This window comes from Danio rerio, chromosome 22 (genome assembly GCF_052040795.2).
Source record: "Danio rerio strain M-AB ecotype USA chromosome 22, GRCz13ab, whole genome shotgun sequence".
Taxonomy (NCBI): domain Eukaryota; kingdom Metazoa; phylum Chordata; class Actinopteri; order Cypriniformes; family Danionidae; genus Danio; species Danio rerio.
Window position 1 is genome coordinate 7,869,937 of NC_141042.1, and position 22,947 is coordinate 7,892,883.

The 22,947-nt window shown below is 34.6% G+C and overlaps 1 protein-coding gene and 1 long non-coding RNA gene across 4 annotated transcripts in view; both read right to left on the reverse strand.

Moving 5' to 3' along the window:
* Positions 1 to 22,947, reverse strand: part of asic1b (acid sensing ion channel subunit 1b) — a 394,977-nt gene that overhangs the window by 294,908 nt on the left and 77,122 nt on the right. For all 3 annotated transcript variants that reach the window (XM_087302592.1, XM_087302591.1, XM_087302593.1), the window contains one exon: positions 20,756 to 20,951. In XM_087302592.1, the coding sequence (XP_087158718.1) occupies positions 20,756 to 20,951 (196 nt within the window). The remainder of the gene's footprint in view (positions 1 to 20,755; positions 20,952 to 22,947) is intronic.
* Positions 5,023 to 8,458, reverse strand: LOC147838376 (uncharacterized). Its single transcript, XR_015521681.1, has 3 exons — positions 8,405 to 8,458; positions 6,246 to 8,216; positions 5,023 to 5,255 (listed from the first exon to the last, which is right to left on the reverse strand). It is a non-coding gene; the product is annotated as an uncharacterized LOC147838376 (long non-coding RNA).

Genomic DNA, 22,947 nt, shown 5'->3' on the forward strand with positions numbered 1-22,947 from the left:
AAGCCTCTGTTGTAAAGTTCAAACGTATTGAGTGGTGCGAGCGTCAGAGGGTTTAATAAGTCTCTGAGCAGTTTGCCAATACATATTCATTAATTATAACGGCAGATCATTTAGTTCTGATTGAAATCACTTTTGCCAAAGGAGATAGCGCCCATAAAGGCACAAATTAGCCACTGATTGGCCACTGATATCAATCCTCACTTAAATCTGTACTTAATGGAGTACATAAGTGTGTGTGATCCGTAAAAGCAAGTGTTATTACTTGTTTATGTGGTTTATGGGGACACAATTATATCATGATTAGGTATGTGACCTAGGTGTTACTTTGTTTGACAACGCTTGTCCTCATAAATAGATGTCCAGTTTAATAGAGTACAACTTGGTCAATCATTAAACAATTTAGTGTCCTCGTAAACCACATAAACAAGTACACACCTAAACCACTTAATTACTCTTAATAGGGTCTTTTGGCATTTAAAATTGCAGCAGTTTTCTGCGAGAGTTGGGTTTAGATGTAGGGGTAGGGTAAGGTCATTTAATTTTATTTTTTATAAAATTAAGTACTTTAGAGTCCTCATAAACTACATTTACAAGTATGTGTGTGTGTGTGTTTTAGCAGCAGGTTACGAGCTTGACTAGCAGCAGGGGTCATACAAGCACAACAGGCTCAATCACTTTCTGACCTCCTGGCCGAAACGCCAGCATTACCATTTCCTGTTTGACATGGTGAAGATGAAATATCACCTCTTATCAACCACTGCATACAAATGAGAGGCTGTTTGACTCAGCGTAATGATCAGTTCAGACAAGCATGTCTATATACTACAGTATTCTACCCCTTAACAAGGTATTTCCCAGCTGAAGAAAGAAAAACACAATTGAAATTGTATTTCATTTTTATATCTGAGGCCTAAAATGACCAATATTGTAATGGCTTTTTTAGCTAAATCCTGAAGGGACTGATTGAATGTTTATAAAGTTTATAATGGAAATTTTATTGGTTTTAATGGGAACTGTTTAGTCGTGGGTCTCTACAGGGAATTTGTTTTTGTTTTTTATGTTAATTAGAAACTAAATTAACTAATAAATCCTAATTGAAAATGTCACAAAACTGCACTAATGGTTCAAAACTGATGGATTTTCTCAAAGCTTATGGCATTATGTGCTATAATTCTTGCATTTTGCAGTGAAAATACACAACAATCTTGTAAAAGGCTTCTTTTTTTTACCTCAAGAATCATTGGAGACGCAAAAAAAAAAAAAAAAAAAAAAAGGGGCTGATGGAATGTTTAGAATGGAAAGTATATTGGTTTTAATGGGAAATGTTTAGTCATGTGGGTCTCTACTAGTCATTTATTTCCCTCTCCATTTGTTAAAACCAAAAAATCCTGATTGAAAATGTCAAAAAACACCAGAGGCCATTAAAATGCACTAATTGTTCAAAATTGATGGACTCAAAGCTTATGACATTGTGTATAATTATTGTGTTTTGCAGTGAAAATACAAAACAATCTTGTAAAATGCTTCCTTCTTGACCTCAAGAACAATTAGACTATAGTTATAGTGGGAATTATATCTGTTTTAAAGGGAATTGTTCAATAATGTGGGTCTCTACTGGTCATTTTTGCCCATCTATTTGCTAAAACTAATAAATCCCAATTAAAAATGTCACAAAACACACAAGATACCATTAAAATGCACTAATGATTCAAAACTGATGGCTTTCCTAACAGCTTATGGCATTATGGTACATAATATTTGTATTTCCAGTGAAAACACACAATGATGTTTTAACATGTTTCTCTTTTTGACCTCAAGAACCACTGGACTATGGTTATAAATGGAAATTATGTTGGTTTTAAATTACCATTTTAGTCTTCGATCCAAATTGTGTCATTTTGGTGACTGTCACTTTAAATTTAAATGAGATTGTGCTCTTTTCAAAAGAGGGCGGAGCTACAGATGCCCATGTGTCAGATGGTGAATAATGGGCGGGGCTTTCCCCCTCTGTCGACACTTACAACAGGAGCATGCCAGTCAAAGTGTTTCTGCAGACTGTTTTTAATCAAGTGTGATTATAATAAAAAAAAAATAAATAAATTTTTATTACTAGAAACAGGTTATATTTACAGGCTGTTGCTATAGAACCATGTTTAAACCCCTTACAAGTGAGATCTTTGCACAATAGGTCCCTTTTAATGGTATTTGTAGTAGGAACCATCAGTAATGTTTTGTATTATTTGTTCATCCATTTCAAAAATGGTCAATAACATCCTGCACTATGGACTAAAAGTTATGTTTACTGGAAGCAAAAAGCACAACTTGTGTGTTTATGGCTCTGTGCTGAACGGAAAAATGTGGAAAGAAAAAAAAAAACTCCTACTGGATTATTTACTTGATCAGCCAGTCCTGAAATCTGCTGGATGATTATGAAAATACATTGTATATGAAAGTGACTCTAAAAAATGCCACGGAAAAGGCGACTATGCAAAGCGGGGAATCTATTCACTCTTTCGCGCATAAAAATGTAAATTCAGGCCAGTCTCAAATGCTGTTTATTGGGGAAGTGAAAGTAATCGGCTTTGCCTTAAACTCACAAAAGGCCTTCAATTTCCCACCCTGCATTGCTGCAAGTGAGGAAGGGTAATCGTCCTCCATAAACGGGAGAAAAAAAAAAAACGTCCTCACAATTCAGTCACAAAAAAGCCGATACATTCATAGCCGCCTTTGTGTATTTTTTTTCTCCCTCATAGGAAAACAATAGAGTACATTCAGATCAAAGTACTTGCGGAGAAGGAAAGAAAGGCGAAATGAAAGGTCGGAAGACGGGCTCGTTTGATTGAACAGGAACACACACACATACAAGTGCTGAGCCCTGTTGAACTGTCCGTCAATCACATCTAGCAAGAGCTGCACACATCAGTCAGAATGCAACATCTGAAGAGGAGAGCGGAAACAGAGGCGAGCGATGAGTCTAAACACAGCACCGGCATCTAAATTAAGCGCAACAACATGGAAAAACATTTTTACATGTACATAAACTGGCACCTCAGGTCAAATTAAGTAAAAATTAGGAAAGTTAACATGTAGACACCTGTAATTAGTTACAAAGTAACTACTTTAATTAAATTGAAAGTTTTATGTTTAAAAAGTTGCAAAGGTTTGCTCACAAGAGCAAGATCTCAGGAATTATCAACAACACATACTGTATTTATTTACAATATACCACTCACAACAGGAACTGGCACATCAAACACCGGCAGGACAAAGAGTTGTGACAAAATAATACCGGACAATGAACAGTTGAAAACTGGACTGACAGTTTCAAGAGTAACTAGAACTTCTATGTTAAGCTGCTTTCACACAATATAAATTGTATAAGAACTATAGAAATAAGGATGAATTAAATTGAACATTGAATTAAAAAAGTAATTTAAATACAATTTTAATGATGTAAAGGTAATTGGTCATCTATTTTTGGGAGTAACTTACACAACACTGCACCTTGATGCTCTATTTTGAAACTGAGATTTAACCCAGAGTTGTTTCCATGGCGCAGTTATAAAGTGCAGTTATAATCCAATCATATACATAGAAAGGTTAGCAATGAACATTTATACACAAGTATTTGTGTATAAAGCATCTGTTTGGTGAGAAGGGCTTCTCATACGATATGTGAAAGACCTGTAAAACTTTACTGTAGACATTTCCTCGAGCAAGAATGATGTCAACTGAAACTCTGTCTTACACCATGCCCACCATTGGTACTGTTTTGTTAGTGGAAACACAAGCCTGATAAAGGTGACCCGTTCCAAAAAGTACCGTACCACTCAGTGGAAACGGGCCATAATGTTGACCTACTGTTGCAAAATGATTACTAAGGTGTTAACTTTTCTAAGAAGTTAGCGTGCTTTCGATCTAACCAAGTTGCAAAGTGGTTGCTAAGTTATTCTGAGTGTTTAACACATTGCTATGAAATCACACTATGGTGATTTGGTGGCCACCAATACATGTCTAACATTTTGGGGTGGTTGCTAAAGGTGTCACCAATTGATTTCCAGTGATTGCTAGGGAATTATTGGCCAAAAAGTAGTTACATCCATATGAGAAATTATATTTTAATACTTCCCCAAAAGCCTGAGCACTAATAATAGCAAGGCTTGACTTAGCAAACAGCTTGAAATGAGATTTCATCAGAACAGAAGGGAAAAAAAGAAAAAAAAAAAAAAACTCACATGATCTTTCAATAAATGCTGAATTGATGAACACGAGGGTATTATTCTCTGAAGGGACCAGCGCAACACATCACCTTTACAGCTACACCCACGTGAAGTGCTGATATTGGGCTGAATATCAAAAAATGAGCTCTCTGTGTGTGTGTGTGTGTGTGTGTGTGCGCGTGTACGTATGTGTGCGTCTTGATATTTCTGGTTTGAAGCCATAAGACCGTGAGCAGAAACACCCACTCATTCATTCACACATCCATCTTTCCAAAAACGAGATGAGGAAAGCGGGGTATGAGCAGACAGCAGCGCATCTGAGACCCTTGCGCACACCAAATCAAAACACAAATGCTAATTTACAGCCTAGACTTATTACGCTAAAGATTTAATAATTAAAATTGAGCTATTTTGCCATCAATAAGCCTTATAGAGACCAATTTTGGTGATTGAAATGCAGTAGATTTTATAAATATTTGATTTTAACATGCATAATACAACACATTTATTAACAGCAAGCAAACCTACCAATAAGTGACAAATATGAATGTAATTTGACACTCATTTGTTTTATTGGTTTATGTATATATTGTATGATAAATTGATTCCGATTATTGTTCCTGACAAACTAAACAACGGAGGGCAAACAAAAACTCAGAATATAATTTAATTTATGAGCCAAGAATTCATATAATCCACTAATGAGGAGTTAATTGGAATTTTAAGTGAGATCAGATCAAAATGTAAATCATATCAGAACCAAACGTGAAATGGTTGACAAGTTACGTTTTTTTGTTTTGTTAGTATGCAGATAAAATTAATTAAGGTAATTGGTTTACTCACTTTAAGTCAACAAATCGATTTACCTAAAAATGCAAGTAAACTCATTTTGTGTAAAGTCACCTAATCGCTTTAAAAAGCGAGTAAACTTGTTACTGTTAAAGCCAACTAATCACTTTAAAAGAAAAGGGTTTACACACTAAGCAAAGTCAACTAATTGCTTTAAAAGAAAAGGGTTTACTCACTTTAAGTCAACTAATCGCTTAGAGTAAACCCTTTGCTTTAAGCGATTAGTTGACTTTACTTAATGCAAGTAAACCCTTTTACTTTTAAAGTGATTAGTTGACTTAAAATGAGTAAACCCTTTGTTTTTAAAGTGAACTAATCTCTTTAAAAGCATTGTGTTTACTCTCGTCAAGTCAATTAAATGCTTTAAAATCAAAGGGTTTAATCACATTAAGTCAACTAATCACTTTAAAAGCAGTGTGTTTACTCACGTTTTTAAACCAAACAAAATCACTTTACAAGTAGCGTGTTTATTCCCGATTTGTAATCAAATAATCATTTTAAAAGCACTGTTTACTCACGTTTTTAAACCAAACAATCACTTTAAAAGCAGTGTGTTTACTCACGTTAAGCCAAATAATCACTTTAAAACCAGTGTTTTATTCACATTTTTGTCAATTAATCGCTTTAAAAGCACTGTGTTTATTCGAGTTTTTAAGTGATTATTTGACTTTAAAACCTATGTTGTTTACTCATATTTTTAAGTAGTTAACTAATCTCTTTAAAAGCAAGATGTTTACTTACTTTTGTAAGTCAAAAAAATCGCTTTACATAAACGTCAGTAAACACAATGGTTTAAAGTCAACTAATCACTTTAAAAGCAGTGCGGTTACTCACATTTTTTAGTCAACTAATCACTTTAAAAGCAGTGTGTTTACTCACGTTTAGGTCAAATAATCACTTTAAAACCATTGTGTTTACACACATTTTTAGGTAGTCAACTAATCTTTTTAAAAGCAGTGTGTTTATTCACGTTTTTAAGTCAACTAATCACTTTAAAAACAGTGTATTTACTAACAGTTTTAAAGTAAAAGTCAACTAATCTCTTTAAAAGCAACAGGTTTACTCACATTTTTAAGCCAACTAATCACTTCAAAAGTAACGGGTTTACTCACTTTGAAAGTAAACTAATCACTTTAAAAAGCAATCGGTTTACTCGTGTCTTTATTTTAAGTCAACTAATCTATTTAAAAGCAATTAATTTCACTAAGTCAACTAATCACTTTTTTACATTGTAATTTGAATAAATATGGTTAATATTATTTGCAGCAAAGCATTAAAAAACAGGTTTCCTCATCATTACAGCAAAAGCATGCAGCCATCCATAACATCCCTGAAATAATAGGGCTTTTAGGCATATTTTGGGAAACCCCAAATGACATTAAAATGGCCCAAGAGACATTTTGGTGGTGCATTAGAAATCATTGGAGAAAGCATGTATTTCTACAGCCTGTTAATCTGGGAAAGAAATAAACAGAAACTCTAAGACACTGAACAGGCTGAACAGAGTCCTCAAAGGGGAACTGAGCATTAAATGCAGTTAGTTTGTTTTTTATGTTAACTAGTTAGGAAACTTTCCGCTGATGTCCTGCAGGGAGTTCTCTCTGCTCTGGAAATATATTACAGGAGCAGCGAGACGAGACGGATGGATTTATACATACAATCAAGCGCAAACAGCTGAACTCAGACTGAACCCGGGTCTGTTTTTAGGTCGCAGTGTTCTCTCGATCAAGGAACCTGTGCTAAATGGCCCTTCTGGTGTCATGTGGCCTCTTATAATGAAAGTCTAATTAAAGCCAACTGGCCATTTTGTTCAAAACGCAACGAGAAATACCAAGAGATTCACGAGAACGCTTGAATGCTTCAGACACAACAAACTTACTCTGGGAAATTGCTAAATATAGAGAGAATACAGCTGGATACATGTAAGTAGTGCAGTACAAAGCTGAATATGATGTCCATTTAAGGGATAGTTCACCCACAATTTTTATTTCTGGTGTGGTTTACTTGTTTCAAACCTTCATGAGTTTCTTTTAAAGATATACTGTGAAGAATGCTAAAAACATGCAACCGTTAACTAGTGATGGGAAGTTCGAATCATAATACTGACCTTTGAGTCTCGTTCATCGAGGTGAACAAAACTTCATTTCAACACAAACGAGTCAATTTAATTTGACAAAATGATGCTTACAAACACATCTACAACCAGCCCAAACATTGATCACACTATAAACAAGTCAGAACTGGAATGCCACTATACAATGCAATGCTATTGACCTTATTAGTGTGCTTGTTTTCGCGATTGTCTTTGAACTTCCGATTCAGTCGCCTATGGGAGAAATTACTCGGAATAATAAACGGCAAAAAACGGTCAAACTACTTGCTCTACAAACAAACGTGACTATACAGACCAAGTAGAATAATATAACAAGGAAATATCAGTTTGCAACATCAAACAGCGAGACGAGCAGTTTTTAATGTCTAAAAATGAATGGAAGTGAAGAGACCGGAAGTCTCGTGGCAAAAAGATTCAAATGGCTGCGCCCGCTCGTCGGCGGCGAATAAGAAAAAGAAAATAATCCTTCATTGTTAACCTCGTATTTATCTATGATTAGCTCCGCTCAACTCTTCTGACAGTTCTTTAAATTTTTATTTAAATCAAGAGTCATTTGTTTACCTGACACTTTTGTCTATTACGTCTTGAACAAACGACTCAAACCAAGGACTCGAGAGATGAACGGATCAAATCTTTTTCTGGCTCTAAATGCATATGATTGGCTTCTATCTTTCATGTGATAAACCAACGTCTCAAACCAAGGACTCAAGAGATGAACGGATCAAATCTTTTTCCGGCTCTAAATGCTTATGATTGGCTTCTGTCTTTCACGTGAGAAATAAAGTACTCAAAACAACCTGACCTGAGAGACCTGAGAGATGAACGGATCAGATTTTTTCTGGCTCTGAATTCATATGATTGGCTTCTCTCTTTCAAGTGACTAACGGACGACTCAAACCAAAGACTCGACAGTTGAACGGATCAAATCTTTTCTGGCTCTAAATTCATATGATTGGCTACGGTCTTTCAAGTTACGAACAAAACTCAAACCAAGGATTCAAGAGATGAACGGATCAAATCTTTTCCGGCTCTGACTGCTTATGATTGGTTTCTGTTTTTCACATGATGAACGAACGTCTCAAACTGAGGACAGCGAGAGATGATTGTCAAATCTTTTCTGGCTCTAAATGCATATGATTGGCTTCTATCTTTCAAGTGACGAATGAACGACTCAAACCAAAGACTCAAGAGATGAACAGATTGAATCTTTTCCTGCTCTGACGGCATTTGATTGGCTTCCGTTTTTCACATGATGAACGAACGACTCAAACCGAGGACTAGAGAGATGAACAGATCAAATCTTTTCTGGCTCTAAATTCATATGATTGGCTTCAGTCTTTTATGTGATGAACGAACGTCTCAAACCATGGACTCGAGAGATGAACTCACATTATGAACAAACGACTCCCTGAATCACTCCCTGAGAGAACTCATCCTTCTCGAGACGCAAAATGAACAAAAGAATCGTTCAAGAATGACTCATCATTGACTTCAATAGCATTTGTTTTCCTACTGTGAAAGTCAATGGACACAGCTCTTCAGTATTCTTCGAAAGATCTACTTTTAAGTTCAACACAGGAAAGAAACTGATAAAGGTTTAAAAAGCACATGAATGAGAATAAATGGTGCGCAAATTTTCTTTTTTTGAAGAAGAAGAAGAAGAAGAACTATGCTTATAAATGCTAAAATATACCTTAATATGAACATATACAATCTGCTGAATGAATGACCGATAGAATAAGTTTAAAATATTTAGGAACATTTATTGATAATGGATTAACATTTGCTGCAAATGCAGAATGCATTCTTTAAAAAAAGAATAGATCATATCAAATGCTTTATATATATCATTATATATCAAATGCAGAAATTATATCTCATTAAAAGGTTACAACAATTTGGTGTGAGTCAAGATGTTCTGGAGAGGATATACAAGAACTTGGTTGAAAGTGTTGTGAGTTTTAACATGATTGCATGGTATGGATGGACTGTTGCCAATTAAGGAAAAGCAAAAACGGTGTCAAGTAGTAAAAATTGCCAGTAGTAGGTAAAGCACAAAGACAACCAAATGAAATGTATTCAATGACAATTAAACAGAAAGAACTCGTTAGTATTGAGGATTGTTCCATCCCTTAAATATAATATTTCAGCTCTTTCCATCAAAAAGATGTTTTAGGCAACCTCAAGCAAATAAAAATGTGCATCAAATGTCCTTTGAGCCGTCTGCCATTAGAATTTAAAATACTGGGTTCTAAGTATGTACAGGGTTTTAAATACAGCTTTTTTAATGTGATATATGGGATGACATTGAATATATTTGTGTTGTCTGTGTTCTGTGATATGTTTCAAGTGAACGCTGATGTTTTTGTGTGGTGAAGCCAAATATAAATTTCCACTTGTGGACAATAAAGAAAAAAGTATGCTAAACAAAAACGAAACACAAAGGATGACAGAAACAACTGGAAAAGCTATAGATTGACAAAAAAAAAAAAAAAAAAAAAAAACAGATAAGTTGGAACACCTGACAAAATGAATAATTAGAATGCTTAGAGAATGAACAACAGATAGAAAGATTTAAATAGAATTAAAATTATACCGTTCTTTCCCCTATTCAAAATGTCAGTCTGGCAAGAGTGACATACAAAAAAAGGGATAGATTGACCATCGGAAAGCATATAAGAAATAAATGGCATATTAAAAGGAACAACAGAACTGTAGAAAACATCAGTAAGAAAATGAAAGAGAAAAAAAAGAGAACAAAATAGTCCTTTGTGCCATCCGCTATCATTCTGTCTGTCTAGATAGAAAGAGAGCGATAGATTGACAATTCGGAGAGTATGATTGACAGAAAGTGACCTTGAAAGGAAAATGAACGATAGAGAGATAATGATAAAATGAACTAAATGGTTAATCTTTCTATCAGTTTATCTATCATTTTGAATGACTGGATAGACTGAAGAGTGCTAAGACCTTAAAGTACGATGCATTGCATGAATGATTGATAAACAAAGAATAGACACATGAAAAGAATGATGAAGAACAACAGACAAAACGATAGATATGATGGATAGAATGAACGACAAAAAAATACTGGTAGGCAAGACGGAATATTATATATAAAGAATGGCTTGAGGAAAGAGAAAGAATGATAGAATGGTCAGTCTTTCCTTCTGTCTCACTCTATTTGTCTAGACAGATAAAATGATGGATAGAGTGATGGATGCAGAATGAAAGAGAATGATCGTCAAATGCATGGATAGATGAAAGGAATGACAGACAGAATGATGGACAGAGCTAATTACAAACACAGAAGAACAGACAAAATGACAGAATACAAGAAGAAAGAGTGATAGAATGGTCACTCCTTCCATCTGTCTCTCTCACTCTGTCTAGATAGTAAGATAGAGCTGAAAAAATCTGATAGATTGACAATTTGGAAAGTAGGATAGATAGTTAAATGAACAGATTAAAAGGAACGATGAATCTCTTGTTCTGTCTGGCTAGATAGAACGATAGACTGACAGATACAAAAGTATCTGAAAACATAATATAAATAGAACACTGTGGCGAGGGGGCGTGGCCGAGAGCCGTGGGAACGGGGTGAGGCCACCGCGTAAGTGGATACACGTGCGGTGCGCACCTGCCTCGGATCCCACGGAAGGAGCTCTGGACCATAAAAGGAGGACCGATGACAGAGGAAGCCGAGAGAGGTCCGGGCCCGGGCATGTTATTTTACTTTTGCTTTCAGTTTGACGGCAGTCTCCGTGAGGAGCTGCCGTCCGTTTGTTTTGGTTTTGAGACGGCAGTCTCCGTGAGGAGCTGCCGTCACTGTTATTAATAAATCATTTTAAAGCTCCGTCGGTTCTCCGCCTCCTTCTTCCCGGCGGCCAAAGGGCCGTAAACTTCATTACAAACACAATGGTCATTCTTTCTATTCGTTTACCTCTCTTTCTGTCTGATTAGATAGAACAAAGCAGCAAAAAGGCAGAAAAACGATACATTGAATGAACGGATGAAAAGACAGACAAACAGAAAATAAAAACAACAATAAACAAAAATGATAGACATAATGGATATAATTAATGACAATAAAATACTGATATAGGCAGGAAAGATTGATAAATTTAGAAAGAATGGCTTTCAGAAAGATAAAAGGAGCGATAGAATGGTTAGTCTTTCCACCCGTCTCATAGGATAGACAGACAATAATGACAGATTACGAGAAATGATGGAACTATAGAAAAAATGAGAAAGAAAATGAATGATAGAGAGAAAGATATCGTCATTCTTTCCATTCCTTTATCTCTCGTTCTGCCAGGCTAGATAGAAAGAGTGACAAATACAGAAAAATAACAGATCGACAATTTGGGAAAAATGATAGAAAGATAAAAGACAGATTAAAAGGAGTGACAGAACTATAACAACATTGAGAAAGAAAATAAAGGACAGAAAGAAAGATGTAAAGAACAGAATGCCCATTCTTTCCATCCGTTTATCACTCTTTCTGTCTGATTAGATAGAAAGAGAGTGAAGGGCAGAAATAACTATACGTTGAACAAACGATTGATGAACAGAAGACTGACAAACAGAAAATAAAAAGAACAACAAACAAAACAATAGACATGATAGACAGAATTAATGACAAAAAAGATTGATGCAGGTAAGAAACATTGATAGATATTTAGAAAGAATGGCTTTCAGAAAGAAAGAGCGATAGAATGGTCAGCCTTACCATCCGTCTCATAGGATAGACAGAAAATAATGACAGATTACAAGTGATGGAACTATAGAAAAAAAAATTAGAAAGAAAGATATAATTCTTTCTATTCCTTAGTTTCTCGTTCTGCCAGTCTAGATGGAAAGAAAAAAAAAGACAGATAAAAAGAATGGCAGAACTATAACAAAATTGAGAAACAAAATAAAGGACAGAAAGAAAGATATACAGATCAGAATGCCCATTCTTTCCATTCGTTTATCACTCTTTCTGTCTACGTATATAGAAAGAAAGAGTGAAGGGTAGAAAGAACGATTCGTAGAAAGAACGATTGATGAACAGATAAGAAGATAAAATAGAACAAACACAATAATAGATATTATAAATCAAATGAATGACAAAAGACTGATATGCAAGACAGAATGGCTTTCAGAAGATATAAAGAATAATAGAATAGTCAGTCTTTCAATCCATCTCATAGGATGGACAGAACAAAAATGACAGATTAAAAGGAATAAAGAAAAACTATAGAAAAATTTGAAAGAAAATGAACGATTGAAAAATCTTCATTTATCTCATATTCTGACTTGAAGATAGAAGAAAGGACTAATAGAATAGAAGAGACTAGATTAGTGATGACCAAACTAGGGCCAGCGGGCCAAAATTAAAGTTTTGTATAAGTTGATTTTGCCCACCAGAGGGAAAATGATAGGGAAGGGTTGGGGAATGCCTTTAACAGAGATACTCATTTTTTATTTTAATGTAACCTTTGTTTGTTGAGCTACAAAAAAGCAAACTGAAATGAAATGTTTTAATTAAGTGTTGTAAACAAATCAGATTTTTACTGTTACAATGAATAGGGGACAAAGCAGAAGACATCAGCGTGCAAATCAAAATAAAGGCAGGTTTAGCATGACTAGTGTATTCTGAATTGAACTCCATGGTTTTATAAGTGGTATTTTTGTATACTTTTATTGCAATAGGTTTATAAAAATAATATAAATTGTCAAAAAATGTTAATGCATTAGTAACGGTTGAAGGATTTTTAAAATTATTTTTTTATTTTTATTTTAGGAAATTACCAATGGCAACCTTATTGTAATCCACTTTACAATATTTACTTTCGGCCCACGGCTTTCAATTAAGCTTGAACTTTCGCCCTTCATAAGAAAAAGATGGTCACCCCTGGACTAGACTGGACTGGACTAGAAAATGTTTTTACAAAGAAAAGTGTGTCACAATATAAAATTACTACAATTAATCATATACAGTTGAAGCCAGAATTATTATATATTTTATTAACTAATAACTGAATCATTTTATTTTTGCAAAAATTGCACAATGTCATTACATTATATTTGACTAGACACTTTTCAATATGATACTTTAAAGTGACATTTAAAGGCCTATGGTTAGGGTAATTAGCCAGTCACTGTATAATAGTGGTTTGATCTGTAGACAAATCGAAAAATATATTGCTTAAGGAGGCTAATAATATTGACCTAAAAATAGTTTTAATAAAATTAAAAACTACTTTTATTCTAGCCAAAATAAAACAAATAAAACAAAACAAAGACTTTCTCCAGAAGAAAAAATATTATCAGACATACTGTGAAAATTCCCTTGCTCTATTACACACAATTTGGGAAATACAAAAAAAAAATAGCCCTCAAAAGAGGGTTAATAATATTAACTTTAGCTGTACATTTAAAATAGTGATGTAGCTTAGATTCCAGGTGTACTACAGCCTGTGCTCCGTCATTAATCACACACGGGTCTCATATAAAGGCAGTTTGGGTGCTTCATTGCTCAAGTGTGTCTCATCATACGGTCATATTGCTCTCTGCTGAGCTGTTCAACATCAGCACAAACACACTCACATCAGCACAACGCCAGCGGTACATGTGTGCGCTCCAGCACAGGATCACACACACTGCAGCAGAGGATTACGGGTCCGCCAGGACACTCGCTTAAATCAACTTATGCTTTTATGAACTTGGGTTTAAAGGTATGTGACAGCCCTGCTCTGCCGGTCGTCAAGGAGGTCAAAGATTATTAAGATCCCTTAGGCAACTGGATCCAGCGAATATCCGAAATACAGCAGAGCCATACAATACAGACCATAACAAAAATACCTGAAAATGTAGGAGTAAAACAAAGTGAAAAGTTCCCTACTAAAATGACCATTTAAGGAGTTTTTTAGTTAACTAAATATCCATCAAGTGTTTATTAGTACAGTATTTCAGGTATTTGCATGAAGATTTTTTGTCTGAAAAGCAATCCCTTATTTTTTGCTGAATTTAGTAACATAATTATTAGTCATTAGATGCTATTAGTACTCTGATTTTTAACATAGGCTACACGTTTATTTCTGTGTGATAGTTTTAGGTTTTAATGATATCACCTATAGCGGTAGCATATATAATGTGAAAAGCAACGGACCAACAACTGAGCCTTGATGTACACCACAGTGTATTTTTGGGACACAAATTACAAACACTCAAAGTACAGTAATTGAGTAGTTTTTCACAGGATTTGTAATTTACCAAGTAGTTTATAAAATGTGTACTTTTACTTTCTCGAGTACATTTTTAGTGCTGTATTAGTACTTTTACTTCACTACTTTCTTTCAACCTGCAGTCACTACTTGATTTTTTCATGTCTATGGATAAGGGGAAAAACTGTCCTGTGTTTCCCGTCCAATCAGATTGCACATCGAAAGTGAATCTCATTATACTGAACTACCTGAAGACGTGGGTGCTTTATAAATGTAGCAAAAATGCTTGAACGCATTAAAAATGGCCAAGAAGAGGTCCAAATACTCTTGAACTACTAAATGCACTACAAAATCTTTAACATTATTAAATATACATGTTGAATCACTGATGTGTGTTGGCTTTCACTGAGTCACAGCTCTGAAGTTCATTTTCAGAGGGTTTTTCGTTTTCAAGATCTGAGGTAAACCATCTGCTGCTGCTTTCAGTAGTATGGCAATAAATGTCATGTAAAATGGCATTCAAACTCACATTATTAGCATTTAACACTGAATAAAGCACATGAGGTGATCATTGTCATAGTTAATCATCGGCAAATATTAGAAGCCGTTTCGAATATGTCAATTTCTGGATAGAACAAAAACTCATTTTAAAATGGAAAATATGCCTTGTATCACATGCCGTTGCTTTTATTTTGAACTTGATTTAAATCAGCCTTCAGGCTCACTACTCCTGTTGATGTCGTCAATCTGGCAACCTGTGCTTGTGTGCGTTTTGAACCAGGAGTGCAATACCTAGTTCAACCACTGGGTGTCGAACTGACATACACCTTTAACAATATTTGCAGTGGAAACATTTCGATTCTTGTAATGTTTCTAATGTTTTAAGCAAGATTGCGAATCAGCTTTAAGAACTAAAAGCTAATTCTTCCACAGCATGTTAGAAAAATGTGTATAAGTAATATATAGGATATTATAAAAAAAAAAAAAGTTCACTCAAGTGGGAAACGTTAAGAAACATTCATCTTATTGTGATGAACATTCTTTGAAAACATCTTGCATGAAAAGACAACATTTTTGCTTGGAATTAAAACGAGTTTCTCACAGCATCAAATTAAGAGTGAATAAAGCAGAGGTGAAAGAGTTGGTATAGCAAAGAGTTGGTAATGTTCAAGCTCAGACGCAGAAAGAAAATAAAATCGAACACAAACTCCCACACTGCGAGCGCTTTCAAATCAATCCTAATATAGTTGAGACGTTCTGCGGTGCTTGGAAATGTCAGTGTTCGTCTCTCGTCAGAGTAACACTAGTTAATCGTCTTTTATCAATAATCAATACGGTCCATCAGTCAGCTCTTTAAACTGATCCACAGAGACAGCACACCTTAAAAAGCTTTTCCATCAGACTCATTCAAGCTAACCATGCCGATAATGTCTTAAATCTTAAAACTTTAATGCCTGAGTAAGTGAGTGCTCTTTTAATCTTACGTCAATGTTGATGATAATAGATTATTATCATGCTACAACAGAACAGAAGTTCACCAAATTCACTCAAATTCATTTAAAAATAGTGTACATTACAGGTGAAGATAGCTAGTTTTGTAGTGTGTAATACTGTAATTTTGTTTTTTTTTTATGAGTAGACATTAAAGTGAGATGCTTATGTTTTAAAAAATTATGAAGTATTAATACGCAGCCAAAATTATTAGCTAGTAGCTTAAAAAAAAGCAATCCCAGGTTGTGTGTTTTTTTTTATAAAACAAGTAATAAACTATATAAACCATTTGTACATAAGTTAGACACATTATTATGGATTTCTTTACTAATGCAAATAGCTCTAAAGGCTGGAGCAAAACATTTGTGTATTTCAAAGCAACACTCAGTCAGTCAGTCGTTTAGTGAAGGATCCATTAATAAAGACAGACTTTTCCTTAGTTTCTAAATGAATCAGTAGTTTTATATGAATCACTTAACTGATTTAATGATTTTCCCTCATATCTCAGAGCAACACTCTGGTATTTGAACATTTAAGTCAATGATTCAGTGAAAAATCCATTAATAAAGGCATTTATTTGCTTTGAATTGGTAATTCAAGTGATTCGTTCAAAACTGCTGATTCATTAAGAAACAATGTTTTTCACTCATATCTAAGAGCAACACTGTGATTCTTTGACAAATCATTTGAGTCAATGATTCAGTGAAGGGTCCATTAATAAAGGCATTCATTTGCTTTGAATTAGTAATTCAAGTGATTCGTTCAAAACTGCTGATTCATTAAGAAACAATGTTTTTCACTCATTTCTCAGAGCAACACTGTGATTCTTTGACAAATCATTTGAGTCAAAGATTCAGTGAAGGTTCCATTAATAATTGTATTCATTTGCTTTGTTTCTAAATGAATCTGCAGTTTTGAATGAAGCACTTGTATAACTAATGTTTTTCACTCACATAAGCACAATACAGTGATTATTGAACAAATCATTTAAAATCAAGAATGTAATTTACGAACAAAGTATGTTTAGGTGAAGGATCCATTAATAAAATTCATTTGCTTTGTTTCTAAATGAATCAGCATTTTTGAATGAATCACTTGAATAACTGATTAAATGTTTTCCAGTCGCTTGCTGCGTCCGAAACTGCCTACTACTCAGTAGGTACTGCATTTGATTTTAAACATACTACTCGTACGATCTATACAGTATAAATGCGAAAAGAATGAATGGAATTTGGACGAACTACATCCGCCATTTGTCATGGTCATGTGACCTACCTGCGTCAGTTGCGTCGCTTCACTCCCATTTATGAATTCTCTCGTGGGGCAGCACGGGATAGCACAGCAGGCATGGGATGCGCACATCAGAATCTCGCCGGAAGTAATAAATCATCCGGGTACTTCTCGCATATTGATTTTTGAATTCTATAAATTCGGACATACTACTCCGCTCACATACTGATTTTAGCGTACTTAATAGCATGGGAGTATGCGGTTTCGGATGCAGCCATACATCTGAGCAACACAGTGACACAGTGAAATCATCTGAGCCAATGATTCAGTGAATGATCCATTTATAATGCCAGTCATTTGCTTTGTTTCCACATGAATCAGCAGTTTGGAATGAATCACTTAAATGACTAATTCAATGCTTTTTATTGATATCATAGCAACACTGTGATTCTTGAACAAATAATTTGAATCAATGATTCGGTGAAGGGTCCATTTATAAAGGCAGTCATTGTTTATTTTCTAAATGAATCAGCAGTTTTGAAGGAGTCACTTGAACAACCAATTCAATGTTTTCCACTCATACCTAAGAGCAACACTATGATTCTTAAACAAATCATTTGACTCAATGTTTCAGTGAAGGATCCATTAATAAAGACATTCATTTGTTTTTAATTAGGTAATTCAAGTGACTCATTCAAAACTGATGATTCATCTAAAAACAATGTTTTTCACTCTTATCTCAGAGCAACACTGTGATTCTGACAAATTATTTGGTTCAATAATTCAGGGAAGAGTCCATTTATAAAAGCAGTCCTTTGTTTCTAAACGAATCAGCAATTTTGAATGAATCACTTGTATTGCCAATGTTATTCAGTCACGCAAGAACAACACTGACAGCTAAACAAATCATTCAAAATCAACACTAATTCACGAACAAATCAAGTTTTGGTAAAGGACCCTTTAATAAAGCAGCCATTTGCTTTGTGTCTAAATTATTCAGCATTTTTAAATGAATCACTTGAATAACTAATAAATCATCCATTAAAACAATGGGCATCTTGCACCCTCTGGTGGTTTCAGTTTAATTTTCCATCTATAACAGGCCAAAACCAACCATAAACATGCAAAACAAATCAAGATTAGTCAATATTATGCTACCCTAAAATTCATTGGGGGAAAAAAACACTAAAATTTAAATAGATACCTGCTATACCTAAGAGTTATTATTTTCAACTTAATTTATTACTGAAAACAGCAATGAATTTTTTTTTTTTTTTTTTTTTTTTTAGCTGTAACGAATTTAATTGGTGAAGCAATTAATATTTTCACATTTTGGTGCATTTGCCTTATTAAAACTCAGACGTTGAGACAAAACTCTAATAAAATCTGACAGAGGAAGTGGTTTCAAATCAATCATTACATGGTTTAGATCTGGAGTACTCGGAGATGTCAGTGTTCATCTCTCATCAGCGTAACGCTAAGCAAATTAAGCAATTATTTAAACGCTCGTTCAATCTCAGCACAAATCAAACGATGATGGATTGGACTGTTGTGCAACAAAAACAAACCAGCATTTCAGCAATTACCCCCAAAGCACAGGATTATGCAGACAGATATTTCAGAAACAGGCTTGTCAAATGTTACAGCAACCACATGGGAGACCAAAAAAAAGCTTTCCCTCTTTGGATGTTATCAATCAGACACAGCAAGATGACGAATAAACCCATTCCTGAATCCTTATCCTTGGATCACGGGGAATAAAGGAATCTTTTAAGTGAGGCCTCTTCACGGTTTTATCAGAGGATCAGATCGATACGACCCCATGGGTAAAAAATAATCTCTTGCTATCTCAGCAGACAGAAACGCTTGCTTTGGTACGACTGTACGAACTAAACACATGACCTAAAGACAACATGTCCAAAAAGTCAACAGTAAAGTCACTGGTGTGCCTATAAATCACTATAAACATCCGTTAATTAACCCTTTACGTATTTTGTGATTGGTGTTTATTTACATATTGTGTTTATTTACATATGTATGAACTGCATTATGGTACCTTTATCTTTGCTCTGTCTGCATTTGATGTAAAAAATTCAACACTGCAGTTTAACAAAGTGACTTTTATTGACATTTATGTAGTTTGAAATGATATATAGTATATTAAATAATATATATATATATATATATATATATATATATATATATATATATATATATATATATATATATATATATATATATATATAAAATCAAGTTTTTTTTTATAAATAGAGTTTTTTTACTATAATTTTAAAACACAGACCAAGATTATATTTATATATATATATATATATATATATATATATATAATAATATGATGCGTATTAATAACTCCATTACGAAATGCAAAACCTTTGTGAGTCCATTTAACATTTAAGCAGTGCTACTTTGTTCTCTCTCTTCTCAAAAGTACAAAAAGAAACAGGAAAAGGCTACATAGTGTGTTCAACCAATATTGCATAGAGTGAAAAGAGTTCCGCTCATTATCAAAGAGCTGCGCTGGATTATACCGAAATGCAAAGTTTATTTTAGGAAATCAGTGGATTTTTAATACTTTGCTGGTGATAGGCCTATTTCACCCATTCACATACGTAAATAAATCCAGAACAGAGACTGGCAGTACCTATAGACGTTACAACAGATTGGGGGCACGCTGTAATGCCCAAGCAATGGACCGAAAGCAGACCATGCTTTCTATTATAATGTCTATGGGCAGTACATCTAATGTACGGACACACCAACCAAACAGCAGCAGGGCAGAGGCGCTTCCAGTCATGGGTTCTCAACTGTTCGCCACATTCGGTCTTTATTTCATGCACTGTTTGTCAAAGTTATCTATAGCTCAAATGATGGCATTCTGTACTTAGCTGTTCACCTGTACCGTGGCTCTGAACTGTCAAAACACCTCTCAGTGCTTTTTCTGAATTGGGAGGGGGGGGGGGGGGGGTGGAATAAAAAAATAAATAAAAAAATTAAAAAATAAAATAATAAATAAAAAGTTGAATCCAGTTAAATTGTTTTTATGATGAACGAAATTTTCAGACGGAGTGTGTCAATTCGATTGACACAAAGTGAGGTCAAATTAATTTTTTAATGTGCCAAAAATTACAGATGAAAAATTGCCAAAAATTTGCCTGAAAATAACCTTAATAGTCAGAATTTTTATATTAGCTACACAATCAGTTTTATGTGTGTAATTTAATGAGTTTTATGTTTTCATGATATCACCAATAGCGGTAGGATATATAATGTAAAAAGCAAGGCACCAAGCACTGAGCCTTAAGGTACCCCACAGCGTACTTTTGATCAATATGATGCTTCAAACGAATACAAATGTCAATAAAAGTCACTTTTTTACCAACTTCAACTTTTTAACATCAAAAGTTGTTGGTGGAAAGATCAATTTCCCATAATGCAATTCAAATACATAAATAAACAGAAAAAAGCAAGAATTACAAAAATACAGAAAACCGCTAATTTATCAGTTAATTAATACAGTGAAGAGAACACCCCGAACACACTCCATTTACAAAATTCCTATCTCCTACAATGAGATTCCGGCGTTTGTGACATCAGCGAAACTGAGAAAGTTATTGACTCACCACTGTGAAGTCTTCAGCGCTGCATTCGGATCCTCTGAAGTAACAGGACAGCAGCATCTCCTTAATGTCGTGGCCTGTCCGGTCGTAAAACTCGCGCATGTTGAAGGGCCGAGGCTTGAAGCTGGAGAAATCCGCTTTATCCTTCAGGGTTGTCAGGACGCTCTCCTCCACCATGTGTGTGTCCCGGATCTCATACCTGATGAGAGAAGATGAAAACAATCTTACAATTTAAAAAAGGACCAGTGGTGTGAAGAAACAAACGACAAATACTCAAATTACTGTAATTAAGTAGGTTTTCTTAGGAATTGTACTTTAAGTAGTTTTAAATGCAAGTACTTTTACTCGAATGCCTCTTTAGTGCAGCATCGGTATATTTTCCTTCAAACTGCAGTCACTACTTTATTTTCTTGTCTATGGGGATTTGATGGGAATCACAGGACTGATTATTCTTAGCCAATCAAATCAACATGGGAAAAAAAATCAACTTGAGATCACTCAGCAGAAGTCCAGTCTTTAGCCCAGATGAGATGCTTCTGACGCTGTCTGTTGTTCTAGAGTGGCTTGACAAGAAATGTAACAGCTGAAACAAATATCTTGTATACATTTGGGCACAGTGGATTTTGAAGCACTGACTCCAGCTGCAGACCACTCTTTTTGAATCTCCCCCACATTTTTTGAATGGGATGCGTTTATCGCTATTGCTTGTACACTTTTTTTTCAGCTACATCTTTTCCTTCCCTTCACCTCTCTATTAATGTGCCTGGACAAAGCTCTGAGTACAGGTGAACTTGTGCAAGGTGTCAATGGCTGATTTGTCAGTTGTCCAAAAGATGACCATCTTCCCCATAATTGTGTAGCCAACAGAACTAGACTGAGAGACCATTTAAAGGATTTTGCAAGTGTTTGGAGTTAATTAGCTGATTAGAGTGTGTCCCCAGGTGTCTTCAATACTGAACCTTTACACAATTTCTCATTTTCTGAGATGCTGCGTTTGGGGTTTTCATTAGTTGTCATCAAAATTAAAAGAAATAGACACTTTAAATGTATCAGTTTTTGTGAAATGAATGTATGCATTTTATAAGTTTCACTTCTTGAACGGAATTAGTGAAACAAATCAACTTTTGAAGACTATTTTAATTATATGACCAGCACCTGTACTTTTAAAAGGGCTACTATGCATGTATACGGAGTAATTTTTACAACAGATACTTCTACTCAACTTGTACTGCATGTTTGGAGAAGTATTGGTACTTTTACTGGAGTATAATTTTTCAGTACTCTTTCCACCACTGGAAATTAATGCTCAAATCACTATATAGGAGTATAATCATGGGATAGCAAACATTCAAAAACAGACTTATTATGGTCTATATTAGTGCTACTTCTTTGTCTAGCTTTAAAAAAAAAAAAAAAAAAAAAAAAAAAGTTAAAACTCCAGACATTTTTTCATGAAAACCTTCAGAATTGACAGAACATGATGTGAATGTGAAGTGTTGAGTAAGCACTCACAATTTTTAATAGCTCAATGAATACATCCACTTAAAAGAACAGTTCACCTCGAAATGAAAATTAACATATAATTTATTCGGCCTCAAGCCATCCTTGGTGTATGTGACTTTTATCTGTCAGACGAACACAGTTGGAGTAGTTTAATTTTTTCATCCTCTTCCATGCTGTATAATGGTGTTGGATAGTGGTTTTTTGAAGCTTCCAAAAGTGCATAAATTTGCACCAAACAAACCCATACAACGCCAGAGGATAATGCGCGTCTTTTTTTTTTTTAAGACATCTGACTTTTTTTTTTTTTAATTATAAACTCAAACTACTGTGCAAAAACTTCTGTGCATAATTTTTTTCTCACAAACTCTGGAAATGACTGGTGTACTAAAGATTAATGTATTAAAATTTGGTGTTTACATAAACTGTAACAGTAACATTTACCACAGTGATGTACTAAAAATCATTTTTTAGGCAACTGACATGCAAAATTATGAATGTCCAGAACCAAATAAACAGGATGTGAGTTTTGATTGTAGAGTGAGCTTTCCCTTTAACACAGTAGGTGGTGATCATATCTTGACTGACAGGTTAATGACAAAAACATGAATAAGCAGCAGAAGGTGTTTCCTGAGCGCAGAAACACATGTAAAGGCATCTGAAAGCAGCCGTTTAAAAGAGCAGGTTTCGTTTCC